The sequence below is a fragment of the Myodes glareolus genome, chromosome 10 (genome assembly GCF_982192425.1).
Source record: "Myodes glareolus chromosome 10, mMyoGla1.1, whole genome shotgun sequence".
In the NCBI taxonomy this organism is placed as follows: domain Eukaryota; kingdom Metazoa; phylum Chordata; class Mammalia; order Rodentia; family Cricetidae; genus Myodes; species Myodes glareolus.
The window spans coordinates 73,268,049-73,288,105 of NC_142035.1; the positions used below are offsets into that span (position 1 = coordinate 73,268,049).

At 46.4% G+C, this 20,057-nt stretch overlaps 1 protein-coding gene across 2 annotated transcripts; it reads right to left on the reverse strand.

The window, feature by feature from the left end:
• Positions 1–215: 215 nt before the first annotated feature.
• Pax6 (paired box 6) lies at positions 216–17,729 on the reverse strand. Of its 2 annotated transcripts, XM_048443682.2 has the most exons (12): positions 17,650–17,729; positions 17,159–17,219; positions 13,475–13,605; positions 12,667–12,708; positions 12,357–12,572; positions 11,525–11,690; positions 5,653–5,811; positions 5,087–5,169; positions 4,740–4,890; positions 4,514–4,629; positions 1,937–2,087; positions 216–1,283 (listed from the first exon to the last, which is right to left on the reverse strand). In XM_048443682.2, exons 2-12 carry the CDS (start codon positions 17,166–17,168, stop codon positions 1,198–1,200), a joined length of 1,311 nt encoding a protein of 436 aa, XP_048299639.1. In that variant the 5' UTR covers positions 17,169–17,219; positions 17,650–17,729; the 3' UTR covers positions 216–1,197. The 2 variants fall into 2 exon arrangements, with proteins under 2 accessions (XP_048299639.1, XP_048299640.1); XM_048443683.2 differs by lacking the exon at positions 12,667–12,708.
• Between the last annotated feature and the right edge of the window lie 2,328 nt (positions 17,730–20,057).

Here is a 20,057-nt window from a genome sequence, read left to right on the forward strand (position 1 = left end):
TAAATTGGAAGGACTACCATTTTCTGTACTTGTTGTAGGATGCAGATTCACAGAGCTGTGAATGTTTTTTTTTTCCTGATACATAGTCAACTTCTGGTGTCTGTAAAAATTATTTCCTTGAGGACCATAAGGTTATAAAATGGAGTGTATAGGAACCTAACCATTGTTTGAGGATGTTAATCTAATGTGGAAACAAAATTTGTAACACCACACTATAAGGTTAAAAAGAAAATAGTGTAATAAAGAAAATACAAAGGCTTTGGCATGGTTTTTACAATCAACAATGGTTAATTTTGATATGTATTTGTGAACAACTTCAAAACACTTAGGTTTAAAACTCTTGCAAGCACTTTTAATTGATTAGGAATGAATTCTAGATGCACAAAATGATTGGACTGTGAACAGTAATACAGCTATATCTAAGAACAATTAACTTTTTGCTGGCCAAGAAAGAAACAAATGATTGCATGAAAATGTGTATAAAACATCTATAGAGTATTCTTGTCAAATATAAATGAAATTAACTTTATTATAGAAATCATTCTGAGGATTTCTAGGGAAGACAAATACTTACATTTTGACATAAAACAAATTGGATTATATCGAAGACACACTCTACCTTTTAGCTATCAACTTCTCCTTGAATTTATATCTTACCCTTTTTTGCACATAAACTTCATCTGTTAACAACCTTTGGAAAACCAATGGATATTTCTTACATATATCTAGTGTGTGTTGTTCCAGGTTTAATTATATGCAAAGGAATGATACAAACTTGGAACATCAGTCCATAAACTATGAACAGATGGGTAGAAGTATTCGATATATCTTGATAAAACTCTTAAATCCATGGCAAATCTTGTCAATCATGGTTTCCTTTAAACAACCACATGAGCCAACACAGATCCAAGATCCACCAGCCTGTGTTGTTCTTTTCTTCGTTATAACATACAAATGCCCATTTACAAATAATACACCAAAATTAATAAAAGTTTGGATACCAAAATGAAGATTTGTTCCAACTGATACCGTGCCTTCTGTATGCAAAGGTCCTTGTTTCTAGTCCATTCCCGGGCTCCAATACAGGACACAGTTGCAAAGTGAAGTGCTTCTAACAGCCATTTCTCTTTCCTTCCTGAACACCCAACTATTGTGTCCACATAGTCACTGACTGAGTGAACACGGTTTCCTCTCTCTTTACTGTAATCGGGGCCAATACTGAGACATGTCAGGTTCACTTCCGGGAACTTGAACAGGAACTGACACTCCAGGGGAAATGAGTCCTGTAAATGAATAAAGAAAAAAAAATAGCCACAAGGGTAGACTCGAAAGATGGCAGGCAGCATGAACACACAGACCTTCTAAAACCCCTGGCACTTCATAATACTTCTTTTTTTCTTTACATTAAAATAAAAAGCTTTCAGTCACTAGAAAGAAAAGGAGACCTTTAGAAACTAGAGACTATGTTCACACATACCTCATGAAACCCAAGTCAACCTCCCCCACATTTAGAAGTTTCTCAGTACAGCCATCTCTGAAAGACTTAGGTGGTACCTCTTCAGCTGGCATCAAGAAGCTAGAAGATGTATAAGTCTTCCAAAAATACCCACATCAAGCTCAGTGGACCCTCTCAACTGTCCAGCTCAGGCTAAGATGTCTTCTGAAAATTTGATCTTGGGCCTTGTCTTCATACACGGTTTCTGTGATCAATTCACCACCATAAATGACATCTCTTTTGTCTATATGGTGTCAACTCACTAACTTAACTGAATTTCCTTTTTCAGTCAGTTTTCTCTAAAGGCAAGAGCAGTAAAATGTTGACCACGCCCCTTGATGCAAGGCCAGAGGTTTCCTCTCAAATCATCTGTAGAACAGTTGAGGTGATGGATTGGCTAAAGAGAACCAGTAGACCCCTCTGCGCAACTACAGAGCTCACCTGTTGAAGTGGTCCCCGAGGTGCCCATCGGCTGACTGTTCATGTGTGTTTGCATGTGCGGAGGGGTGTAGGTGTCATAACTCCGTCCATTTACCGAAGGGCTGGTGGGTAGCATGCAGGAGTATGAAGAGGTCTGGCTGGGGACTGGGGGCTGCCGAGAGAAAGAGAAACCTGTGATTACCAGAACCACACCACACAGCCCCATCCTGGGGTTCCTGCTCTACAGAGCCTCTGCCAGCAAGCCTGGTCATTACTGATGCCTCCGTGGAATGTACTAGAATTCCATATAATAAGTCTAAGCTTGACCCTTCATCATCAGCCACCACCAGAGCAAAGCCACCTGTGTGACAAATGTCTAGGACAATAAATTCAAACACGCAGTCAGTGTTGGCAGTCTGCACTCTTTACCTGTGCAAGGGGTTCCTAGCACAAACCTAGATCTGTTTGAGAATGCTAAGATCCCCAAATTCCCTAGTTCAGCTTTGGGGAAGAGAGCAATAGGAGGAATCAGGGAACTTTGGGAATCTTCCAGTGCTGGACTTGGAGGAGTAAAGTTTTGTTTTGTTTTGTTTTGTTTTAATATGCAACCATAATGGAGTGAGGTTAAAGAGGTCAGAAATGTCAGCGAATGATCGTAACTTAAGCATGACCTGAGAATTAACTGACTTCTTAACTAACCCCAAAGTCCTGTTTGAGTCACATCCAGAAGATGTGTTGCTGTCTTCTAAGCATTCAAAATGGAAACGTTGAGGAGATAAACTTCTCTTGTAACTAAACAAGAAATAAAGAAATAGGCAGAGCCAGGATAATCCCCCCATGGGAGTCCTCATAGGTTATTGTAGGTCAGAAAACTGATGAGGTGAATCGGAAGCCCAGTGTCAGCAATAGCTCTGCTCTGCACATGCTTGACACCCCCAAATCCTCATTCACAAAGACTGACACCCACTGAAGAAGGCTCAGAGGAAGACGCCCATTCTTTGCAAGACAGGGGATTTTGGTCAACAGGATGAAGCCACTGACAGAGAGACCACCCCTCCCCATTCCAAAACTTAAAGAGGAGTTTTCTCTGAACTGTGAAACCACAGATCCTTTTTATTTTCCTTGTTCGATAAAGCCATTTACTTTTGTTATTGTACAATCTGTATAAATTTTGAAAATCAATATTTGAAATCAATCAACCCAACATAGTTCTTTATATGTAGAAGCAAGCTTAATACAATCCAGCATCTATCTAATTATTCCATTTTGTTTTTCCATGTGCACACTACGTCACGCTCACAGACACCTAGATGTTGCTATAAGATATAACACCACACAACACTCAGTGGCCTCATTAAAGTCAGATGCTCATGTCAAGTTTTAAAAGGCAAGCAGGCAAAAGGGCCCTGCCAGGATTTCACCTTGCATTTGTTTCTACTTCCTGCAATCACTTCCTCTAGGCAACCTGACTTCTGGAAAATTCCAGGTTACAGCAACACAAACTAATGGACTGTTGGTCCCTTCATGTATGTCAGTTGTGCTATGGCCAATAAAAACCAAGCGACATAGAAGAGAAGCATGTAAATAAATACTCTAGAGTTTTCTATCTAGCTGTCCCAATATTGGTCCGAAGACTGGGAGACTTCTATTTTGCTGTTATTTGAATTCCAAACCTGGCAGAAGATATTCAATGGATTATGAACAATCTGTGTAACCCCAGAACTGTTTCCAGCATTGACTTCTGGCACCCAGCTCATACAATCAGCCATCTCTATCTAATGGTTGTGCAATCAGGAGACTTAGAAATGCTGGTGCAGAAGACCCATAAGAATCCCCCAGTAAGAATCCACCCAAAGGTCTAGTACATCCCCGGAGCCTGTACATCTACCATTAGAAAGTGCCAGCTGAATCCAGGACCTGCCCCTAAGAGCACAGGCCAGGATACTACAGTGAGAACGCCATCAGCTTTGTAGGCAGCAAGGATTACCACCCGTCTACCACATCATCTACAGATGATACACATTACATTTCAAGCAAACACTTTCTGTTACATGTTTACTTTTAAATAAAGAAAGAACTAGTTTCCCTATTTCAGTAAATGTATTTCACTGTGTAAAGAGGAATCTCACTTCACAGCCCACTGTTTTTCTTCCTCACTAGTTTCTCACATGGACCAAAAGTAATCATCAAAATACTTCTGCTGATTCTGTTTATTAATATGAACATACTAACATAAACATGAAGTTTTTACACACTGACATCTTCGGACCTTATATTATGCCATCATTATTTCCGCTTTATGGCACAAGCTTCATTGGTACCCGAAACAGACTCACACTGCCACCCAGAATTACCCAGTTAACATGATGATAAAAGGCACATTAACTTGACTGAACAGATCGAGTGTTTGTTTTTCAAGGGCACGAATCAATCAGTCAATCAATCATCTCAAAGAGATTGGATTGACTGTCCCAGAGTTGACTGGTCAAGCCAATCACTGTCACAAGAAGGACTCCCAAGGGGGTAAATGCAGCGGATGGGGTCTGCAAGCCCTAACCCATTCCTGGTCCTGTGCAGCAGGTGGCCAGCCTCTCTTACTTGCATAGGCAGGTTGTTTGCCATGGTGAAGCTGGGCATAGGTGGCAGAGCGCTGTACGTGTTGGTGAGGGCAGTGTCCGTTCGGCCCAACATGGAGCCTGATGTGAAGGAGGAAACTGCAGAGAAGAGAGAACGAGAAAAGAGAGGGGGGGGATGTCATTACAGAATGAGCGCCCAGGGCAAACAGATTTAAGAACCTTTCTTGGCAGTGGACACTTCAAGTTACCAGGCGTGGTGGGCTGTGGAATCGGCTGGTAGACACTGGTGCTGAAACTGCTGCTGATAGGAATGTGGCTAGGGGTATTGCTGGCCTGTCTTCTCTGGTTCCGCAGTTTCTCTTCTCTTCTCCATTTGGCCCTTCGATTAGAAAACCATACCTGGAAGTGTGGGGAACAGGTTAGCCCTGTGCTCCCTACCATCTCTGCCACAAACAAAAGCGCCTCCATTTCCACCGTGCCTTAGCACAAGAGGGTCTTTGCAAACTGACCCTGTCACTAGTTATAGAAATGACTGGTATACAGGCAAGGCAAGGAATAAGACTCAATGCATAAAAGCCACATCGTCCCTAGGTACCTGTATACGTGCTTCAGGTAGGTCTATTTTGGCTGCTAGTCTTTCCCGGGCGAACACATCTGGATAATGGGTCCTCTCAAACTCTGGAAGAGTAAGTCGGTTTTACATGTTAATACGGAACTACACAAAAATATTTGAACCCTGGATCAAACTGCCTTTTGCCACCCCACTGCCCTCTCCTCCAACCAATTTCCTCTCAAATAACTCTACAGTGTGTTGTCTGTACTTGCTAGAACTTTCCCGCCAGAACTAAGTGAAGTTTTCTTTGGAATGATATTCAGTGAGTGTTACCATCTGCACCCTGGGACAGCCAGAACATCATTTTCTTTATATGTCAGAATTTGAATCTTTCAACTTACTGGTATGTGAAAAGAAAGAAAATGCACGTGGATATCCACCCCCCTGAGAAGATGTGCAGAGGTGGGGGGGAGACAGAAGAGGAGGAGGAGGAAAGGAGGGGTTCAGTCTTTTATGCAAAGGACCCCTGCTAAATTTAGCCCTTTGTGCTGTTTGGTGTGGCATTTACTTTGACTTAAGACTTCCCCGCTTTGAAAAATCCCCATCACCTTTCTCCAGAGCCTCAATCTGTTCCTGGGTGAAAGATGTTCTATTTCTCTGCAGCTTCCGCTTCAGCTGGAGTCGCATTTGAGCCTCATCCGAGTCCTCCCCATTCGAACTGATGGAGTTGGTGTTCTCTCCCCCTCCTTCCTGTTGCTGGCAGCCATCTGCAACAAAAAGAATGGGACAATAACAGAAAGTGGGCTGACATGGGGTGGGGGGACTCTGAATGGGACTTGCGATAGTTATAAACTCCAAAGACTAGGCAGTCTGAGTCCCCACAAAGCCTTGCTAAGGTAATCAGGAGTTAGCCTTCCCGGAAGGACGCTGTCACCTGAATCCATTTCCTTTATGTTTTCATCTAGATGAGACCTGACAGTCCTCTCACAGCATTTCCTTGAATGACAAAGCAATCCAAAAAGTTTCCAGGCAAAAGGATCTTTCACTACTGACTTCCCCCATAGGCCACCGCCAGTTCCAGCCCTGCAGAAAGGATTTACCTATGGCTGTGTTTGGGGAAATAGAGTGATGTGCAAGGTTTCAGCTGATCTATAATCAGTAATTCCTATCTAATCAATTAGATGTTGATAGGTTTGTAGAAAATGCTATTAAGAAACCAAACCAAGCTTGTAATCTTTAAAAAAAATATTTATCTAGTTTTTATTTGAATTCTGCACAGTCAATTTCATTTTAAAGGTTGTGAATTTAGAAGCGCTTGCATTGTTCTGCAGTTTTATTCAACCATTGTGTGAGTGCGTTTCGCCTTGACACCTACTCCGACACAGCTGCAATTAAATCATCAGCAAGAACAGGGCTATAATTGCTGAAAATGGAATTTTATATTTAGATAAAAGGACTGTCCATTCTTTGTAATGTGTTGCACCAGAGAAAAGTAAGATTTCTTTTAAATTTTTAACGTGTAATTTTAAAAAAGAAATCGTGGAGAGTTCACTAACTAGCTAAATATGCTATGCCGCAGCTGAATCCTTGGCCTATCATTTAAGTGGTACATTTTTAATTAGGGCATTTCCACCACTTTTAATGTAATTTCTATCATTAAACAGGGAAAGTTTCATTGTTTTCCTTTGCGCTTGGTGGAGAGATGTGCACTTGGGCTAGCTGGCTCTGCCGTGCACCTTGCCTGCAAGGAGGCAGCCTGTGAAAAGGAAATTCCATCCCTGGCTGGGCTTCCCAGGGCACTGAAGGCTGAGTCTTGGGTCCTGAGGCCTGTGGTCCCTACTGGATACCAACAGCGACTGTCCCCCTCCCGATCCTAGAAACTTGGCCAGTTTGGGGGGAGGGGCCGCCAGACCTCTGTGGGAATCGACTTGGCCAGGAATATCATTTATAACCAGGAGACAATAGGCAGCGCCTTCAAAGAGTTCAGGGAATTGTGACAGGATCTAGTGGGATCTTTTCAGGAACTTTGAAATGTTTTAAAACCCCAACTTTCTCCCCCATTTAAACAGGCGGATTCATCGGCACTGGCCACCATATGGGCCCTTGGAGATCTATTGAGATGACCACCAACACTTGAATAGCGAGGGGCTGCTTTTCAGCACCACACAATGCCCTGCGAGTAAGGGAAACTATTAAACTCCTGGGGCAGGAGCGTTGGCAAACTTTCGTGGGCAGAATTTTGAGGCCACAATGAGCACGGACAACAAAAGGATTCTCTTGAGGCGTGCAGCGGGCCACATTGTGTTACAAGCCGCCCAGTCAACAGACTTTTCAGCGAAGTGTGTTAACCCCTCTGCACTGCTGTCATTAATCACTGTCCGGAGAGCGGGCGCCTCGGTGCTATTTAGGGCGCTTGACTGGGCGGAGGGGGTGGTGATGGTGGTGGATGGGGGGCCAGGGCAGGGGGTGGAGGGAGGTGGAGAGGGTGGACGAGGACTAGAGTTGGGGCTGAGGGGAGGCGGAAGAAGAGAGGCTAAAGAGAGTAGGGAGGGAAAGGAAAGAATGGCTTGGGGGAAGGGCGGGGTGGGGGTATTCCAAAGAGATGGTGGCCAAAAGGTATAAGAAGGGACAGCGGGGAAAATGTGGAGAGGAAAAAGAGACTGGAGGGTCGACTGAGGTGGGAGAAAAGACGAAAAGGAGAAGGAGGGAGCCTGTATTGGTAAACAAGCCGCGGGCGTCCTGCCCTACATCAGATGGGTGGGGGAGGGGAGGGTCGCTGCTGGAGGAGACACGCCAAACTCACGTGTAGGGGCACACAAGTGGCCGTGCTAATTTGCTGCCCCAGGTCTCTGGAGGACTTTTTAAAGTGGTTTTTCGGGGGGGAGGGAGGAGAGGATGAAGATGGCTTGTCCCTTTTATTGTCAGATTCAGTGGAGGATTTTTTTTTTTTAAAGCCCTTTGGGTCTACTAGAAAAGTCCATCGGTTACTGCTTTTGGAAAACACAAACACAATCTGGCCTGGACACTCACGCCTCCACCCAAAAGAAAATCCCTGGACCCACCCCTGTCCCTTCTCTAGCATGTTGTATCTTGCCAATTAAACAAAGCTGGGGGTCTCCCTCAGAAGATGCCTGCAGATAGCATTCATCTGCTTCTTTGACGTCACCCTAATTTTAAAGCGTAGGGATTTTATCCATCGCCCTCCAAGTTCAGGCACCACACACAAGCACGCACTGGAGATAAAAGCCTAGGGCCTTCACTGACTTGGGGAGTGATATTTAGGGAGAAAAATTAAGCATATAGGAACAGGAAAAATGCATTTTATATCTTTTTTCCTTTTCATATTATATATATATGAAATATATATTATATTTTATATATTTAGTTTAAGTGGAATCAGAGTCAATAAGGATTAAATGCTGCAGCCGCCACCACCACATCTTAACCAAGCCAGAGAACAGCACTGAAAATACGTTCATTACTCAAAAATAACAGCTGTTTGCAGCCAGGTGGCTGAGTGGTCACTTAGATAAAGCTTGGGGTTTTGTTTGGGGTTTTTTGTTTTGTTTTGTTTTTGTTTTTCTTTAGTGGCTTTACCTTCCACCCTTAAATCTTTTAAGAAACTAAAAATAGAAGTTAGAGCTTTCTAATTCCCTACAAGATAAACCTAAGTGGCAGACAATTAAGATATCTCCTTTAAAAGGCGTCCCCCCTCCTGGCGGCGCAAAGAAGGGACCTTCAATGGGAGCCGCACACCTCCCTGCCTAATCCGAGCAGAGAGTGAAAGCACCTCCCATTATCCCAGCCCCAAGACCATCTGACGCTGGGGACAGGATTTGGTTCCTGGGAGAAGGAGAAGGGAGAGAGGGAGAGGGGGAAACAGAAAGAAAGAAGAAGAAAAAAAAAAAGACGCTGGGAAGTAAAATCATTCCTTAGTTTCTCAGGTCTTAATCAGTGAGGCGGAAAACAAGCAAGAAAAGATAGCAACGCGGTTGCGGAACCTTTTCAGCTCTGGAGCGCGAATCAAAACATTGAAGCATCTGTTGAAAGGAAGCTGACTAAATCCTATAGAGGGCCTGGGTATTATGGGGGTTGGGGAGAGGGGAGGAGATGGGAAAAAGGGATCTTCGTGATCCCTAAAACCACCAAATCGCCGGAGAACTGGGACTGGATAGAGTCATCTTGTTATTGTCAGCCCTCGTCCTCAGGATTTTATTCGCCGCCGCGTGGCGTAGATCGGATGGAAACCATATTTGTCTCCGTCAGAGACCTAACCTCTCCTTATGCTTCTGGAAATGGACTCTTTAAAACCTAAGATCAGCATCTCGGGCCGGGAAAGGGGGCCAGAAAGGGAGGGAGATCCTCTTAGCACCAAAAGGCCAGAGGAATCCCCAGGAACTTAAGCCTCGCAAACCGACACTCACCAACAGAGCCCGAGGTCCCCACGCCCAAGATTCTAAGCTCCTTTGGAGCCACGCTTCCTCCCCACGCTGGAGGAGGGGCAGAGAGTCTTGGGGGAGGGGAGCACTTAGATGGGGGGTAAACAGGGTGGATGGGTAGGACGCTTAGGAAGTGTACCACCCAGCTTTCTTTAGTAACTAGCTGCATTAAGTTAAAAGTCCCTGAACTAGCGCCACCTCTCGCCCCCAGTGATCACCACCAAGGCCCTTAGGGTTTTGTCTGTAGCTCTGCTGCACCCAGAAATGAAAAAAAAAAACAAAAACAAAAAAAAACTGCCCTAAACGGGCCGCGCTCCACCTCCAGAGGAAGCTACTGCCCTGGACTTTAGTCTCAGAAACGGAAACAGAAGGGGATGCCCATACCCTGATCCTCAAGCAAACGTAAGCCCTAAACACCAGGGAGACCCAGGGATGGGGGCTTCTGGCCTCAGCCCCCCTAGGTCTGAACTTCTGGGCCTATTGCCTACAACCGAGACACCTTCGATCTAGTGGGCGGGGAAGGGGTCAGCAGGACTCCGGAGTGCTGGGGGTGGAGAGAGGAAGGTCACCAGATGGAGTTCCAGCTTCGCTGGGGTGTGTTCCGTGGGTATGAGTGCGGGAGTCCTACAGCTTCAAACGTCAGGCGGTGCAGGGTTGGCTACATCTTTTCCTAGCTGGTCTTACTGGAGACAGGAGAGAGAGAGGCCTGAACCTGTGAGTTTTCTGAGCTACAACTCTCAAGGCTGCAGGTTCGAGGTCACGTGAGCAGGGTCACCCTGGGGAGTCGGGGCCTGCGCCTCGGGAAGTCCCGCACTGGCCTGGAGCGGCGGCGCTGGGAAACCAGAAAGGAGCGTTTTTCTCCCTATCGTCCCAGTGTCCGTCCTATATTGTTTTCTGCTCTTAAAACTGACATGTCTAATTGGCAATTGGTGCCGAATCGTGTCCAGAGGTCTCTTGTGGAACATTTCTACAGCTGTCTCCTTCAACTAGACGCTTATTCATGTCGCCTTAATGAGAAACAAAACGTTCTCTAATGAGCAATTACAGAGCGACAGGATTGTTCCCATAACAAATTCTTGCAAGTGACAGAAGCATCCTTTGTACCAGATATTTCGCATACTGTTACCGATTTTCCCTTCTCTAACCCGGCACTGTGGAGGCGCCCTGCACGCGGGCCTGATCCAAGAGCTCACCGAGTCTCAGCAGCCTTGCGTCGCCCCCGGCCCTGAGCCCCCAGGCTCTGTGGTACTCCCGGGAGTGAGACGCCACGTCCCATTATCCCGCATATTATCTCCTTGTCACAAGGACAACAAATACCGATTAATCTTCGGAGTAAACTGTTTCCTGTTCTTGACCAAGTTACCTCGGTGTGAGTGGAAAGGGGAGAGAGCTAACTCGCCCACCTCTCTTCCGACAGCTTTCTCACGGAACCTGGGACTGGACGATATAGTTCTCAACTATCCTCCCAGGCTCAGAACCTTTCACTGAACCCTCAGCCCGGTACTCAGTTTCCCTACCCCACTTCTAACCAGTTGCCACCCATAAAGAATAAGAACGGGAACTAACCAACGGGCAGAGAGGGGGTGAGTGGGTTAAAATGTTGAAATTGTTAAACTTGGGAGAGGGGACCCAGCACTTCCAGTGGCGATCTTCAAATCGACCATGCATGTAGGGGGTTCAGCCTCTCCTACCGCCTTACTCAAAGTCTTATAATTTTGTCAATTACTTCAAAAGCAAATGATGCCAGTGTGCTAACTTGTCACACTTGTACTGCAAGTGGGCTCTACTGAATGTTAATGTCAAATTTGAAAGGGCACCACGGAGGCTCGACCTTACACAGGCTCAACCTCCCAGCCACTTCATACCGTTGTTGACATACATAGAGCCCTCACTGTCAACAAGAGCCAACACGATGGTTTCATAAACGCCAGTTACACGAAGTGGGAGTTGGAGTACCCAAGCCTTCCAGGGCAGTGCCCTCTTTCCCACTGGGAGCCCAGAGGAGGGAAGAGTTACCGGAAGATGGCTGCTTGAGTTTTACCTTGTGTAGGTTGCCCTGGTACTGAAGTCCCGGGATACCAACCAGGGCGGGTGCCCCAGCTTCCGGTCTGCCCGTTCAACATCCTTAGTTTATCATACATGCCGTCTGCGCCCATCTGTTGCTTTTCGCTAGCCAGGTTGCGAAGAACTCTGTTTATTGATGACACCTGCAAATCAAACCAAATGGTAGTGTCTCCGAAAGACACAGTCACCCCGCCTTCGGTCCCCAGCTCAGCTCTCCCAGGTTTTAAAGAACGACCCACCACACATGCAAAAGCTCTCAGCCACCCCAGATTTTTAGCTACTCTGTGGAAAGAATGGCAGCTATCACTTTGTTCCTGGAAATGAAGCTGGGTAAAGAGGAAGGAGCAGTCCTTCACCTCCCTAGATAGTACTAAGAACCTAACTCACTGGGTTGCTTGGCGGTCAAAGACTCCCCTCCCCAATAAAAGATTTGTAGTTAATTTACAGGTTTATTTTATTGTAGAGCATAAATAAATGTGTGTTGCCTGAAAGACAGGTGCTGGGGGTGGGGGTCAGTTCAAGCTGGTTTTCATTGTCATTACTCTGCGACTTAAGTCTTTCCCCAGTTCCTTCAAACCCTGGCTTTTGGCATTCAAATGAACTCCCCACACCTGACTCTCATTTTCCAGATGGTCAAAAAGTCAAAGCACACCTCTCACTATTCCCCTGGTACCGTGGAGACCCATGTAAATGGGGGGGGGGGGGAGACAAACAAAAAAGACACGGGGAGGGAAAAAAGTGGAAGGAGAAAAAGGAAAAGGTGGTGAGGGGATTGGGGCAAGGAAGGCAAAGGTTCACAATGAACTTACACTGGGTATGTTATCGTTGGTACAGACCCCCTCGGATAATAATCTGTCTCGGATTTCCCAAGCAAAGATGGATGGGCACTCCCGTTTATACTGGGCTATTTTGCTCACAACTTCTGGAGTGGCTACTCTTGGTTTACTACCTCCGATTGCCCTGGGTCTGATGGAGCCAGTCTCGTAATACCTGCCCAGAATTTTACTCACACATCCGTTGGACACCTGCATAGGGGAAGTGGACAGAAAACCACATTATTAATAATTTCAAGACAAAAATAAAATTGTTTAAGTATGCTTTAAACAATGACAAGCTTACGTTTTCATTGTCCAGCACTTGGACTTTTGCATCTGCATGGGTCTATAACACAAAAATATACCTTCAATGGTACGAGAACTTACTGTAGAGAGCTTTTTTTCTTAAAATTACATTTGTAGCCCTAAAACTACAAATATAATGATACTTTCAAACACTTTGAATTAATTTTAAAAGCTTTTTAAACTGTGTTCCTAAACACTGTGTGAAGATGCATCAAAACGAAGTCAGGTTAATTTTTTTGTGCAAAGCTTGCTTAAAATAGTATTATGTTGTAAAGAACAAAGGGAAAAATCATTGAATTTTGTTTTTACCTTTTTTCCCTTAAATTTTTGCTCAATTGAGCAAATGTGAATTAGAGGAATAAACAGCATTTGCCTTCTAGAATCCATATACATTCTTCATATGTATGAAAATCGCAAACAAATCTCTTAAAATTTGAGGTTATAGTGGAATGGGGAGAGGAGAATGAGATTATCCCAATTTATATGACTTAGCTCATTACAGTTTATACACTGTTCACATAATGAATGTCTTTACCAAATGCAAAGATATATTTTTTTAATTCACACATTTTTTTCTAACGCAGATGAATTATCTTATGTAACTGACTGAGTGAGGTTGAAATAGACAAGGACCATGGTGGAAAGAGAGGGGAAAGCCAGAAGGTAGGGGAGTTGGTTGGGATGGAGTGAGTGAGGGTTCGGGGCCATAATTAGCATTTACAGTAGGAAATGAAGAGAGGACGCTTAAAGTGTGGAGGGCTGAGGGGTGGGGGGCGCGGCGAGTGGGACAGCCACGGGAGGATCACCTGCAGAATTCGGGAAATGTCGCACGGCCGGGCCCCGCTGTGAGCTAGCTCTACGATCTTCTGCCTGGTGGAGTCTGGCAGTGGCCGCCCGTTGACAAAGACACCACCAAGCTGATTCACTCCGCTGTGACCTAAGGAAAGGAGGAGGAGAGGAGAGCAAAAAGAGAAGTAGAACAGAAGAAGGAAGAAGGAAGAAAGAAGGAGGAGGAGGAGAAAGAAGAAGAAGAAGAAGAAGAAGAAGAAGAAGAAGAAGAAGAAGAAGAAGAAGAAGAAGAAGAAGAAGAAGAAGAAGAAGAAGAAGAAGCACAATGCAACCTCAGCTCCCTGCCAACCTGTGCAAACCTCAGCAATCAGGTCCTGATTTAAAATTTAAAAAGAAAGAAAGAAAGAAACACCCAACAACAGGACCACCAGCCAGGCAGGGCATTTGAGGCAGCCCAGCCTCAAATCCAGATTGACCCTGCCCATTGGACTGTTGTCAGACTGGAACAATTCCACCCAGTACCATCACCCCAACAGTTCCCTGAACCCATTGCCCCCTGCGTAGGACTCCAGACCTGCTTGGAACCCACAAGGGGGCAAACAACAGTTTTTAAAATCTCCTCCCTAAACGCCACCTTTGAGAGTCATCAGAGAGAACACGCTGTAGTTCCTGCACTGTTAGAACAGCACTGCCATCCCAAGCCCTGCAACGGCTGGGCAGAGCATCATAAAACGTTTGCATCGTGATTTAACTCTGGCAGAGGCACACAGTATGTAGCGCTGTGTGTGTGTGTGTGTGTGTGTGTGTGTGTGTGCGCGTGTGTGTAGAATAGAAAAGATCTCAAAAGACAAATTGATAGCTAGTAAACCCCAATCCGTGCCTCCACAGAAGACATGGAACTGGAAGCCCCCCATGCACAGTGTGGTCTGCCTGCCCCAATTGCTGAGCAAAGCCTGAAGTCTACAGCAGCACCGGCCACTACTGGCTTTACTTCCCCTGCTGAACTCCGCCCTCCCCCTCAGCCAAAGACACAAATATTAACCGAAACCCAAAACAGAAAGAGAAAAAGACCATATCGCAGTATCAGCCGTCCCTCCTTAACTCCGGTCTCACAATCTCATCCCATTGTCTAGTCTTAGGGCAGGGAAGGAGCGCCTCCCTGAATTATCCTCTTCCGAAACAACAGGCACACAAATAAAGCCAGTCCCCTCTTTCCACTTCCTCAGGCGTCTCCAACCTGCAGCCCCGTCTCTAGACAGAAGCCCTCTCAGGAGAAGACGGGGTTCCCAGTTCCCAGCTCCTCTCTTCTCTGCTCTCTTCTCTCTTCTCCTGGAGCCTCCTGATAAATTGACTCCAAGAGCCTGTGCTTCTTAGCAATAAATAAGCTCCAAATATAGAAGAGGGGGGAAAATATGATGAGCCTCTCTGACATTTGTCTTTAAAATAAAACTAGCTGCACGTCAAGTTTGAGCTTAATTTCTGGAAATAGGCGGAAGTCGCTCCGGATCATGCATGGAAGGCTAATTGAAAAGATCAGTCGGGGCGCTTGTGGCAGCCTTGTCACTTTGTGACAGTGCTCCGCTCCGGGAAATTGCATCGTCACGACAAACGGGACCGTGATAAAACGACCCTTTCCGTCCCTATTTGTAGATCACTCAGACGAGAATGAACTGCACTCGTCTACCCTTCGAGGGGAGCTGCGTTTGCAGGGTAGCCCGAGGCTTGGGGCTGGGGGGGGGGGATATAACTCACCGAGGGGGGGCGGGGCCTCAATTCGATGAAAAGTGACAGGCGTTTAGGGATCTGGGCTCCGGCCGGCCCGGGCCAGAGCAAGAAGGTACACTGCACATTTGCTGGAGATAGTTGCTCTCCAACAGGGCAAGGCCTACCCTGCGCTTCCAGTTTCTCATAAATTATCTTTATCGTCTACCTTGGCTTTCTAAGTCTCATTTACTATGCAGGTTATGGAGGCCCATCTCTGGGCAAGCCTTCTCAGAAAAAGAAAGGCCGTCTCAGAGAAATCAAGAGAAACTTTCCAAGCAGAATCAGGGTAATTTCCTCTGTCTACAGATGACAGAGCCTACAAGGCCTCTAATCGTAGATTTTTTTTTTCTCCTCCTCTTCTATTGCAAAAATAACGTGGCCAGCACCTCCACAGCTGCATCCCGCATGAGCTGGTCCGAGAGACAGTGGGCCAGGGCGCCTCTGCCAGCATCGAAATGGCAGCGAGGAAACATAGCTCTAAATTCCCCTTTAGAGGTTAAGCCTCAATCATTGTGTCCCTTCCCTAGGGACTGCTGGCGTTCTTGCCCAGTGGCGATGATTATGCGCCTAGAATTCGACCGCAAAGCTTCTAATAGGAAAACATATGGTGTCAATTTGGATGCTCCGCGCCTTGCGCACACTCGGGAACCAGCGGCACAAAGCCTACAGGCCAACCCGCGACCCGTGCCCCTGTGGGCCTGCCAGCCAGGTCATCGAGGAGTGGCAAACGCTTGTGGCTGAGCGCCTGGGCCCACCTGAAAACCTAAGGCTGGGGAGTCTGAGCTTCAGGATATTCACTTCACTTCGCCAAGGGAAGTGCTTCCCGGGCCAAGGCCTTGGGTCTGACAAGTTCTGCACAAATACACCTGTAAAACTCCCCCTTCGCTCCCTTTCCCGAGTTTAGCTCCCCACCCCGATCCTGTGGCATCAATGGGGCAGCCAGGTATTCCAGAACAGGAATTTGAGCTTCTGGGGAGACTCTCTGAAACCAGTGCAGTTCCCCAACCAACCGCAGGTTTCAGGAAGACCTAGGCCTCTCTAGGCGGCCAAGCACAGCTGTATCTTTAAACCTCTGTAGACTCCCTAATCTTAACCTTTCCCGTCCTAGTTTCATTGGCTGCCAGGCCTGACTTTTAGGCTTAACTCTGTCACATACCAGCGCCATTGGCTAAACAGAAAGGTTGGGGCCCAAAGGGCCTGGCCAAAGGTGAGAAGGCAGGCACAAAGGCTAGGGCATCAAAGGTACCAGGAACTGGAACAAGCAGGACTCAGAGAACTGCACTTGCCAGGGCAAACTTTTCCCAATTCCTGCTCCAGGCAGCCTCCACTCTTCCCAGACTCTGTAACGCCTGCTTTCTACTGGTTGTGCGGTTTACTTCCCTACTTCCCGGTCAGGATACCGGCTCTGAGTGTTCCACTCCCCTTCCCTTCTAGGCGAGTAGCTAGGATGGGGAGGGAAGAAGCTGGCCTGAGATTGACTAGAGGAGGGAAGGCCCCCACCCCTGGGGTCGGAGGAGGTGTTCAGTCTTGGCCAAGCCCAAAGGGGCCTCCTCTTCTCAGGAGAAGCCTTCGCCCCGCCCTGCTCAGCCCAGCCCCTCTCTCTGGGGTCAGAGCCCGGGCAGGGGCAGGGAGGGGGTATGAGTTACAGGATTTGGGGGGGGGGATGGGGTGGGGTTTCTCCACTGCAGCATCAAAAACTCGGGCGAGTAGTTTTGAAGGGACCCAGCCTCTTCCCTTCTGAAGCACAGTAGAACAAATGCCTCCCTGCCCTCTCTAGCGGGCTACTTGGCATGAACCGTGTGTATAGTTGGGAAAAATTCTCCAGGCCTCCTCCCTCCCTCCCAGTAGCCTGGACTCCCCAGGGCCCAAGATTCAGTACGCTCCCCTAACCCACCACCTCTACCCCAAAAGTTCAGCGAAAGACCAAAGACACTCACTGTTCTGCATGCTGGCTCTGGTTGGCAGCCTCCGGGTCCCACGGGGCTCGAATGCGGGGCTCTGTTAGGAAAAAAAAAATGGAGTTAATCCCGGGATTTGCACAGGTAGGCCTGTGCTCATACTGAGGAAGACCTGGTGCCTCCTCCTCTGCTTAGAAATTGAGATAGTCGACCGTTTGGGGCGATCAGAGAGTCCACCTAGCCCTGCCCTTCTATGCATACAAAATGTACTTCGCGAGCTGCGAGTAAAATAATCTAACATTCACAATCAGTTTCCCCAAATATTTTAGTCCTTAGTCTTTGCTAATCAGAAGAAACGATGACCGGTTTTTGTTTTTGTTTTTTTCCACTTGAACTAATGGTTGCTAAGGGTTGGTTGGTTGTTTTTTTAAATAAATAAATAAAAAATAAAAAAATCACCACCACCACCAACAAGAAAAAACCACAAAACTTTCAGGGTTTGAAATCACAAACAGCATCATAGAACTTGCCTGAAAACTGGTTTGTATGTCCACTCTTAGAATAGAAGATCTCACACATCTGCTTGCCCTTGGTTATAATCTTCTGCCTAAGACAAAACAGAGGGAAAGTAAGGTGTGTCAAATTGGCCCCGAGATGTAGGTTTACTGGTTGTCTCAGGCCCACTCGCCACCCAAAATGAATCCAAGGCTAGCTCCTCCTGTCTAGAAACACTAAGACATCACACTTGCAGTGGCCTTTCCCACAGAAGTCCATATCCTTCAGGAAACGCTGTTTTGGCTAGGCGTGGGGAAAATCTAGAGTTGTGATCTTGCTTTGCAAAACTAAGAAACATCAAGGAAAGGGGAAGGGTTAAACCAAAAGAACACAGTGGAGGAGGAAGAGCGCTGAATAAGGAAGGCAACTAACCCCTGAAGTGTGGAGGGGAGGAGGATCTAAAATCTTGGTGGTGCCTGAGGGCTCAGGTTAGAGAAGTCTGGGTGATTGAGCCTCAGACCAAACTCCCTCCCTTCCTAAGGAATTTCAGCACCTCAATTGTCCCAAGACCCCTAGAACTAAGTTCTTTGGTTACTCTTTTATCCTTCATTCCCTGCCCTCCCCCTCCCAAAGTCTCTCCAGTCAGACCCCCACAACCAGTCTCTCAGCTCTTTTGGGACCTAGCAAGTGGTAAGCCCAACTTTTTACCCTAAACCTCATTTATTGCAATTAACTTTGCTTTTGGTGTTTAGATCTTCCTCGCTTTTCCTGTACCCTGACACATGCTGTCTACCTCGCCTCGCTGCTTTAAAAAGTACAAACAGGAGGGGGTGAACACGGTCGACAAAGTCTACAGACACCAAACAATGGCTTCTATTCTGCGGCTCTCCCCAAACCCAAAGAGCAAAGCCGAGACTCTCAAGCCAGCTACACCAGGTCCAAGCAAAGGACCCAACAACTCTCCAACTCACAAAAAGAAAAGAGGTACTCCACTCACTTAAGTCCTGACTCAATGCTTCCAGTCCGCCTGCCCTCCCTACCTTCCCTCAAAAAGAAGGCTCTTGGAAGACCGGTGGAGAAAATAGTAAAGTAATTTCTTGTTATAAATATCTGAAGGTAATTGTGTTGCTGGTGTGAGTTGTTAGGGGCTGTAAAAAGATACAAGGGCGCCGTGGGGAGCTCAATTGGGAAAGGGGAGTTACAATAAAGAGCCCATTCAAGAGGTATGCCCAGGAAAAAAAGGCGGGGGGGGGGATGTAAAATAATGAAATAGTCACAGCATCATTTTTGTTTTATTTTAAGAAATCACTTTTTTTCCTGATTTGGACTATGATGATGATGATTAATCTTGCCACCCTACAAATAATTCCAAGAAATCCATTTTTCTCTTCAAGACCTTTTATGACCTAACTTTTAAGTAACTGAGAGGCAGTTTAAATGCATAAATATAAGTTCAGGATGGGAACTTTTCCCCTGATTATAACTGGACATAACAGAGGGCTAGAGACCCCCAGTGGAATTGAGTCTCCTAAAACCTCCCCCCATCTCTAGGTCAGTTCCAGAATCCAAGATCATAACGTGAACAGAAATCCCACCCAGAACAAAATGTCCATCTTACCTATATATAGGACTCAAGCTGAACAAGGTAGCAGGTAGATGGGGTGGAGTAGAATTCTGCTTGGAACAGTAAAACTCCCTGAACTCCTCTCTAACCACATTTTACACAGCCTCACAGCCTCACGTCCCCTTACTGGCTGGGACCTCCGTGATGCCATTTTAGAAAATTGTCTAGCTGGTCTCTGAAAGAGCTAGCTGATTACTTTTCCAAGCAATTGGGAAGGTGATAGCATTTCAGGTTCTGGTTTTGTTTGGTTCCCACCCTCCACTCCTCTAAGACGCTATCTAATTACCTAAGTAATCGTTAACACTCAGTGCAAAAGCACCCTGGGAAGCAGGGCACACCCTGCACCCGGAAGCAGTCCTGTTCTTACAGAAGCTAGACCCCTTTGCTTTAGCCCAAGGCCCAAGCAAAGGCTAGGGCTTTGTATCTCCTTGGTGGGGCCATAGACCAGCACCAGGAATAAAGGAGTCATCAGAAATCTCCAAGGCCACAAGATATTGATCCACAAGTCCATTGGACCTCTGCCCTCCCCACTCCCTGACCCCAACACAAGTCAGAGCTTTCACTCTATGCTATTGCTTTAATTATTTAAATTTCAAAACCCACCCCCATATTTGTTAGCTGAAGTGTTAGGAGAAACTTGGTTTCTCCCCCTCCTGATCCCCCTCCTAGAAATTAGCAATTAGGATGACAAAGTTTACTCTCCAGGGCTAAAGGACAACTGATCAATTGCTTTCAAACATATGCAAAGATCACCAGCAACCCCCCCACCCCCATCAGCGGCAAAAGCTGTTCTTTCTCTTTGCTAAACTTGTTAGGCTT